The sequence below is a fragment of the Oryzias latipes genome, chromosome 9 (genome assembly GCF_002234675.1).
Source record: "Oryzias latipes chromosome 9, ASM223467v1".
NCBI lineage: Eukaryota > Metazoa > Chordata > Actinopteri > Beloniformes > Adrianichthyidae > Oryzias > Oryzias latipes.
In genome coordinates, this window is record NC_019867.2 from 27,732,724 (window position 1) to 27,742,025 (window position 9,302).

Below are 9,302 nucleotides of genomic sequence, written 5' to 3' on the forward strand. Positions count from 1 at the left end.
AGCTTCTTGCACACTGCACAAGTTAACACCTGATATACGGGAATTCTTCAACTACTTTAGTGACCATATTGTTATTTTGACTTCTAGGACAGTATTTTTTATACAAGTTGGATTATATTGAGAAGATCTAATAGTATTTGAAAGAAGTGGTAAAAATCTAGCGGTGTAACGATTCATTTTAACAATTTGATTCCTATCATAAATGGTGGTTGCTGATATGATTCACAGTCAGTCTTGGTTCCATTTGTCAGAGATAAATACCTGGATACTGAACAGTCAAGGTGAAGGTTTCCAGATTCCCTTGTATTTATTTGTAAGAGAATCAAATGTAAATGACTTTATGAGTGTCAAATCATCACATTAATTGCGATTAATCAATTTTGGACAAGTCAGAGTGTTTTATTTTTTCTTAATTGCATTAATCTCATTTTAAATCTATAATTATTATGTTCTTAAAATATAAAAAACAAAGGTCCAACTGTAAGACCATTTAGTTTGAACTCCTTTAAATATGCCTTTTGCATTGCTTCCATTGCTAGTCTTGGAGTGTGTCTGAATTCCTTCACTATTCACTACATAATGCACTATATAGTGTGCGTTTGCCATTTTGTAGGGCTGTCTGAATCTACAGTTCCAAAATCTAGAGCACTACAAATTTCCCAAAAGTCTCTGCGAGCATCGATGCTCGCTACATTGCCAAATATAGACCACAAAGCAATGCGTTTGAACAATTTATTCTGAATAAATGTATTTATGTAAAACATTTTTAAACTATCATCTGAACACAATGTAATGATTTTCACTTTATATTCGCCGTTTAAAAAAAAAAATTAGTGCCCAATTTGTTTTTAAAATCCAGGGCATTAGTCCCACACTATATATGTTTTTGGTAGTTAAGGATTAGGGTGGGAATTGGGACATATCCTTGGTTTCTGCGTAATGCTGTATACGCGGCACACACCGCTCTGCTGCTGTGGTGTAGTCAACATGCGACTTTGTAGTTCTTCACAGAACTAACACAAACAAGCCCACAACGCCACAGATATTATATATTATGTAGGGATAAAACTCGACGAGGTGTTTGTTATGATACATTAAAAGGGCATGTGGAGGGCTGATCGCATGGGATGGTAAACTGTAAATTAAGGTATCACAGATTTTTTTTGCTCAGAAAATTGTTCTTACTAAAATTATGTGTTAAATTTGAGCACTATGGACCTGATGTTTTCTCCTGTTTTTTGTTCTTTTTTTTTTTTGTTCTTAATTGTTCGAGATTGAAAAAAAAAAAAAATCCCCCTTGTTGGTATAAATGTAAAGATTAGAAGTCTGTTATATTAGGAAAACTTCAAAAAGCCAGTGTTCAGTTGCAATTTGATCTTTGACTGTGCCACAATGAAAATATTTCAAAATGAGGCTTTTTTTACTGAAGCTTTTGAGGTTAACAATAATTGCAGTTAAAATATTGTTAAATTAGTATAATGATTACACGTCACAATTAATTGAACGCACTAAAAAATTGATCGCATTACTTAATTAAATATGTGAACAAATAAACATGTAAACAAGAATGAATGTCAAATCCATTCACATTTTAGTTTCCTAAAGTTTAGCCCACTGTTTTTCCACATCCAATGAATCCTAAGGGAACATTCTTAGAACATTCTAGCACTCTGTATGGTCACATGACTTCAAAGTGTTTCTAAACATTGGACTGCAATGATGGACTGATCAGTTTTTGATGCCATTACATGCGTGTCGTCCGCTGTGATGCACTTGGTCGCTTTCTCGTCATAGTGAAATAAACCTACCAATTCTCAATCCAAATGGCATTTTCCAATTTCCACATAATTGATGTATTTCATTTTGAAACAGCTTTATACCGGTATAGGTTGATCTGATTTACAACTTGCCTGAGACTGATCTGGTTGGAATGTAGGAATACTGTAAATTGATTAATCTGTCAAGTCGATAAATTGTTATACCATTAGTAAAAACACATCAGGAAAATAAATAAACAAATTTCTAATTTAGTGTTCAATTGTCATCAAGATATTAAAACCTGATTAGTTTCATTTCATGGGAAAATTAATGTATATGGCCTTGGCCTTTTCCAATTCATGGCAGCCTCCAGACGGTAATTTTTTTTTTTTTTTTTTTTTTTTGTCATTTTTGTCCAACGAAGGTCTAGGTTTTAACTTTAGAGCGCTCAAAAAAACAGAGACACAAAGAGCAGAAAAAAGATCAGGAAAATGGAGCAAATGACAAAACATGACATGGAGTCAATTTGACTGCCAAGACTTGAGTAGTAATAACCAGATCTCCATTTTAGTGATAAAAGAAAATGTTAGAATAAATTGTAGACACATTTAGAAAAAGTCAGGGTCTTATTGGTACATAGGGATTTTTTTTAACCAAGTTAAGGCATAGCAAATTTTGAGAAGTAGTCCTAGTGTTAAACTGCTGATGTTGTTTCAAATGCTGTAAAAAAAAAAAAGCAGAATTGTCTGGCAGTTTAATTTAATGCAGGTGCAATAGGGTTCTGTGACTAGAAAGGTAAAACTTGTGCCAACCATTCAAGTTTCTCCCATGCATTACTTTCTGTTCTTTTTTTAAAGTGTACAGATAAATCTGTTTTTAGCGGGGGGGGGGGGGGGGGGGGTGTCTTTCTTTTTTTGGTTAATATGCTTTGCTCTCAATGTCACTCAGCACTTATGAGAAGTCGGGACAGCCTTGCCTGAAACCAGCATGTTACCAGAGCGGAAATTTTTATTTTTCAGCAAAACAAATACATTGAAATGTGTGCCTCTAAATACCAAAAGGCTAGTTTTGTAAAATTTCTTTTTTTCTGTGAGACATTCTTGAGCAGGTTCATTCATGATAATTCAACTAATATTTGAATTTATACAGGAAAAATAAATTAAGAGATAAGCACAAGCCAAGCAAAAAGAAATACTTGCTGTGCTCGTTATTTGGGTTCTCTGAGTTCTAAATGTAAATTTTTATATCATGAATTGTACTAATACATGTAAACCATAAATATAGCCATTGTCTAAGAAATGAGTCAGCTTAAAGCGAACCCCCACATGTTTCTGCAGCATGCGCTTTGCTGTCTGCACTTCTCATATCCCAGCATCCACCTGTGGCCTCTGTCCTTCCCGTGGAAGGCGCACATTCAGCTTAGTGTTCTTTCTGCTGATGTGCTTTCAAATCACATTAAAGGAGTATCTGCAACAGCCTTGAAACAAGAAAACATGATTTGATCCTGGGCTGATTGAAATGCCTCATTTGCTTTCTGAGCCGAGTGAATGAACTGACTCATACACCATATAGTCTATAGTGCTGTTTTCAAGGCAGAGCTCTGTTTATACTCTCATTTCTATGCTTATTATCCAGGCGTAGACAGAGACCTGAACTTACAGAAGATGCATTTTCTCTGTAAAAGCCTTTGAGGGCTGATGGAGAAGACATCATCCTCTTGTTGATTTCAATTCTTTGGGTAACAGCAAGTCTTCAGATAATGAAGATTTAAATGTGGTTCAGAGGGCTGAGTGGAGGATGGAAATCAAGAAAAGATGGCCTCCATTTAGCTGTACGGGGGGCTGCATTAGGTCTGTGTGAGAATTGCTGCTACATCCCTCCTTAAAGTGAGTATGTGACAAGCCGCAGATGGTTGTGGCATTAGCAGAGGGTTAAGTCACTGTTAAAAGCTTAGAATTTGCCGGCGGAGAGAGCAGAAAGTTTGCGCCGCATTCATTAAATGCAGAAGCGTCTGCGAGGAGCACCTCCGGCGTGGTGTTTGAGTGCTGCTCGCTTGTATTGTTGGCTGCAGAAACAAAGCACAAGTTCACCTCCTCATTCAGGGAGCGATGGCCGTGGCCATTCACACCATCAGCCATTAATCACTCCAGCACCTGCTCTCGCTCTCACTAACCCCCCTCACTGAAGCCCCCTCTACACACATCCCTTCATGAACACGGGTTGGCAAATGAGCGGGGCGTTGCAGCTAATGCTTTTCACTGTACCTCACGCAGGTTGCTGAGCTGCAGATGGAGCGCGTCCTGTTCCCATTGACCACACACTCCTGCCAGGAAGGAGCAGGATACACATTAGAGGGACAACATTGAAGGAAAGGAGTGTGAAGGAAAGCTGAACCTTCATCTTTTCAGACCAGTAACACCCCAAGAGGATTCATTTATGCCGTTACTAAAATTTGCACAGATCATGAGGTGATCTATCATTCTATTAGTGTGTTCTGAGAATCATGTTTGCATCCAGTTGACTTTTTTTAGATTATTTAGCTTAGAGACCCACCCTGATGATAAACCTTGTTTAGGGTGGTTTTAACATTTTCTTGTGGCATTTTTCTCATGATGGGGGACCTATATAATGAATATTAAGATTAAAATCACATTGAGTATTTCTTTATTTAAGTAATTGTGAATCAGGACCAGATGAAAAAAAGAGCGTAATTTTAGTAGAAAATACAGTGGGTGGGCCACAAATTCCCTGCTCCGCTCTATTCCGATGCATCCACTTGGAGACAAATGGGTCCATGTACGTCTTTGTTTTCCTTGTATGCTCTGGCATCCGGCTCAACACTGTAAGACTGGATAGCTTCGACATTGCTCGCCATTATGTTGCACCGCAAAATGTTAGCTTGGGGTTGTGAGGGGCTGTAAGCTAGCAGAAGAGGGTACAAACAAAGGGATTGTGGGAAATGAGCAGAGGCTCACGCACCAACTGTCCTGCTCACAGCTCAGAGGTGAATTTCTGATGAACTCTTCCTGCTCTCCAGAAACTATGTCCTAGAAAACAACACAGGTTTTTATTTTATTTTTATTTTAGCTAAAAATCCTAATTAAAAACCACTGGGAAAGCTTTTTAATAGATCAAAAGATGATTGGAGAGGGTCTTTAAAGTTAAACCTCCACTTAGTATCTCTGACGCTGAACATCCTGTCTTGCAGGAGATTTGCTTCTCATATTTTATGTTGTCTGATGTAGATTATAGGTGCAAAGTCATTATTTTTGCTATTTTATGAAAGTAAAGTTAACTGTCTTCAGGGTTTGTCCTATTTTCAGTACTTTTGCTGTTTATGTTAGTTATCTGAACAGCACAACTGGCTTTCAATAAAAGTTACAAATAAAAAAAACAGCTTTTTATTTGAAAATGAATTATTACGTTTTATGTGTGCAAGAATTGGGCTTAATATATGGGAAAATTGTGTTGCATCTTGTCTTTCTAGTCCCCTCTTTTGCATTTCAAATCCAGTCATAGTTTAGTTTTATTTAGAAAGATAAACAGTGAAATGAAAGCCCACTGCAGTTTTACAAAGAAAAAAACGATTCCTCATAAACCTTATTTCAGATCAAATGAGTGTGCAATCATGTAAACGGTTTTGATCATCATGGTCGCACTTCATTGGTGTTATAAAAATTCAAATGTTTTCCCAACACTTAATGTCCACGGTTCTGACATGAAATTGATTTCAGAATAAAAAACAATCTGACAATTGAAATTTATTGCATTTAGCTGACTTTAGGGGGCAAACAGCATTTGGTCATTTAAACCTCTTATTTGAATTTAATTGTTAAATTATTGTTTCACTGCTGTAGAACACTCCATTTAACATGAAATCTAACATGCATGTGCTGTGAGGTGCTACTTATAAAAACAATGACATCAGTTTATTGCAGTTTAGCTTAACTAATGCAATTCAGCCTCTTTATGTACAAATAATGCATTTTAAAATATTGTCCCAGCTCTTCAAAGAGAAAACAAACTGGGCAGAAACTGTTCTAATTATCTTATAACTCATTATGGTCTACTTCAGTGTCCTCACTTGATAAAAACATCAAATCTCATGTGGCTTATTTATTGTATTAATATTTAACCTCTACCAATGAAAACGGATGTGTATTATTACATGTAATTAGCTAGGAAGTAGAGCTTTGTAGGACAACAGGGAAAGCACCAAGACCATGTGCTAAACATGCTTTCTTGAACGTACGTTTAAAATGGATGATGGAATGTAAAAAGGAGGGAGAGTGCCCAGTCATCCCCATACCAAGACCCCCACCCCCCCACCCCCGCAGCAGCAACGGCAGCTAGAACCCCCAACACCCACACTGTAGCAGATAGAGAACAACCGCCCTCCGGCTCTTGGTCTTGTCAGAGAACTCAGGGATCCCTCTCCCTGCGTGGAGAGAGAGCTGCCAGGCCCAGGTAGCCAGCACCCAAGGGACACCGCTGCCATCGCCGAGGGCCTGGTACCCCCCTCCAGGGATGGGGTAGGGGACAGATGGTCCAAGATCCCACCGCCCTTGTGAAAAACATGTCTGTGTTTGTGAGGGTGTGTCTGTGTATGTATGTAGTAGAGCTGTGACGGTGTGGGATTTTTGATCACTGCGGGGATGAACCAGCAGGGGGCGCAGTGTTGCGGTTAACCGTAGTGTACTAAGGGGGTGCAGTTAAAATTGGCGGGTAGGGCGCTGAAAGGACATCTGATGCTTGATGGCAGTGATGTCCAAGCACCACTCTACCAAGGGTCCTACATGTCTACGGTGCAATTACAACCTGGGGGGGGCAAACTTGGTTTAACTTTCAACGTGCATTAAATGGCTTTTGTACATGGAGCCAAAAACAGTCGTAAAATCCTGCATAGCACCGCAAGAGTTTTAGGGCGTATACAGACTGGACACATTTGGTTGGCTTAAGGTGAACCAGAGTTAATTTGCCCCAATGACAAATTTTCAGTCTGAATACACCCAAGCCGACCCTGGTCCGGGACCAGGAACCGCTCTCTGACCCATCTTTAGAGGTGGTCTTGGTTCGTTTCCTCTGTCTGAAAATGATATGTCCTAAGAACGGAACAGCTGGACCAAAATGGCCACCGTAGCCAGTGGTCACGTGATCTACACTGTCAGAATGTATCAACAGATGAGCCGCGGACAAATGTAACCCTGGTGCTATCTTAGATGACCCCACCCTTAAATTGACGTGTTCTCCCTACCATGACAGTAGTTAGTCATATCATTAGTTTGAAGAAAATAAAAGGCTGACCCGACCTCAGGTGACCTCTAAACACTGAGGACCAAAAAAAAATATTTCTTTTACTAAGAATGATATCTTCCAACTCTTTAACCCTTGTGCTATCTTAGATGACTCCACCCTTACTTTGACGTGTTATTCCTACCATGACAAAGGTGGATAAAGGTGGAAAGATTTCATATAATCCATGGACACCAGTGAAGATCACAAATCATTGAAGAAAAATGGTTCAGAGCACTGTCTAGTGGGTCTAGATGACCCAACTCCCAACGTTAAAGTGCCTAGGATAGCACAAGGGTTAAAGCAACGATTGCCGTGTTATCAAAGAGGAAAAAAGGGTCCAATCCTTCCTTACCTGTTACGTTTATTTTAGCACAGCTGAAAATGCATTTTACATGATTTTATGTGTCTCGTTATGCAGCCTCCGCTGCTGTGATGTTATCCTAAAAACTACCTTGTAGTTCCTTAACAGAAATCCCTCAAAACCCAAACACCACAACGATGAGACACAGCAACTCATGATGAATGCAATGAGCCTGATGAATGCAGGCTCATTGAAACAACTTGTATCCTGATCCACGTTGCTTCTCACCATTTTGCCCTCAATCTATGTCATAAACACTTATCAGTGTATCTTCTTAGACGTCTTCTTGCCAGTAACCGCCCTGCAGCGTGCCTTCACCGCACCAAAAAGCGAGTAAACAGGGTTAAGCCTAACATAGATACAGGCATTTAAAATTGGTCAGCAAAATATAAAGTTTAAATGAACTTTCCTGACAAGAATAGATAGACACAGATAAGCAAGAGGGGAAAAAAGTAGAAGCAGGAGTAAAAGAAGAGAAGGCAAAGTAGATTATTTTCCTGGTCTGCAGTGAGGTCAGTATTGAGGACAGCTTCTTGTTTGCTTTCATGAAAGTATTAATAAAAAGATGATCAGAACTTTTAAGTATACTGAGAAATTGCCCACTAATTAATCAATTAAATCTGTCTGAATTTACAGCACAAAATAATCTGAATACACAAATTTTCATTTTAATTTGTTAAAAACAGGAATGTGAGCAGAAGTTGGTATGTGCCTCATGTAAAAGCCCCATTCACCTCATTTCTTTGGCTCATAAAATACTTTAATTACTTTCAGCATGAGAATAAATGAAATGATTTGCACTTGCCATCTGCATTTTGTGTTTTGCAGATGTTGGAAATAAAAACATTGCGTTTTTGAGATTTTTTTTCCCCTTTTTGTTTCACTTGAACAATGATGTGGCAGAAGTGGCCCCTGGTTCCTTTGACGGTTAAAAACCCACTCCAAATAAAGTTGTGTTTTTAACGTTTTCTTGTTGCATTTTTCTCATGATGGAGGACACACGTAAAGAAAATAAGGCTCAAAATTGCATTTCTGAGTGTTTCTATATTCAGGCCATTGGGAATCAGGAGCAGACAAAAAACACTGTTAGAACTAGATCCTACTTGTGAAAAAGAAAACACGTTGGACGGGCCACAAGCTCTCTGCTCCGCTCCTTTCTGATGCATCCACTAACACCAAATAGATCCCTGAACGTCTTTGTTTTCCTCATCTGAGCTGGAATCTGGTTCAAAACTGTACAGTTGGATAGCTCCAATATTCCTCACCATTTTACTTGCACCTACAATGTTGGGTTGGGGCTAGCAAGAGAGTGTAAACTGAGATCTTTCAGCAATGAGGACGGGAAGGAGAAACTATGTCCTAGAAAATTACGTTTTTTTTATTTTATATTTGGCTAAAAATGGCAGAAACACAATTAAAAGACCACTGGGAACACTTTGAAAATAGATCAAAAGATGATAGGGGTCTGACTTTAAGAAACAAACATGATTTAATAATAATTAATAGCTACATATACATAGCTAATAGGTACATGGGTTTAGATGAACAAGTGAGCAATTGTTCCCTATTTATTAATGGAGAATAATGAACAGATCCATGAACCCATTGGAGATCAGCACCTTTCATCCGAACAATAGTTCATAGTCTGGTTGCCTAAATGGATTCAAATCAACTCTCTGTTTTTTTCCTTTTCTTTTTTTTTTTTTTTATCACACTTGCATTCATAGCTTCAGATGTTTAGATACACCAATAGTGTAAGCATTATAGAAGCTGCATGTTGTTTAATGAATGAAATACTTGAAGGCAGAACATGATACTGCAGCTGATGTAGATTTTTAAATAGAAATCCTATTTGGGTCAGTATCATTGAATGTTGATTAGAACTGGA

General features: G+C 38.4%; 1 protein-coding gene across 2 annotated transcripts in view; it reads left to right on the top strand.

The window, feature by feature from the left end:
• Window positions 1-8,382, top strand: part of adgrd2 (adhesion G protein-coupled receptor D2) — a 59,996-nt gene extending 51,614 nt beyond the window's left edge. For both annotated transcript variants that reach the window (XM_011479603.3, XM_020706244.2), the window contains one exon: window positions 4,032-8,382. In XM_011479603.3, the coding sequence (XP_011477905.1) occupies window positions 4,032-4,039 (8 nt within the window). In that variant the 3' untranslated portion in view covers window positions 4,040-8,382. The remainder of the gene's footprint in view (window positions 1-4,031) is intronic.
• The last annotated feature ends 920 nt before the right edge of the window (window positions 8,383-9,302 follow it).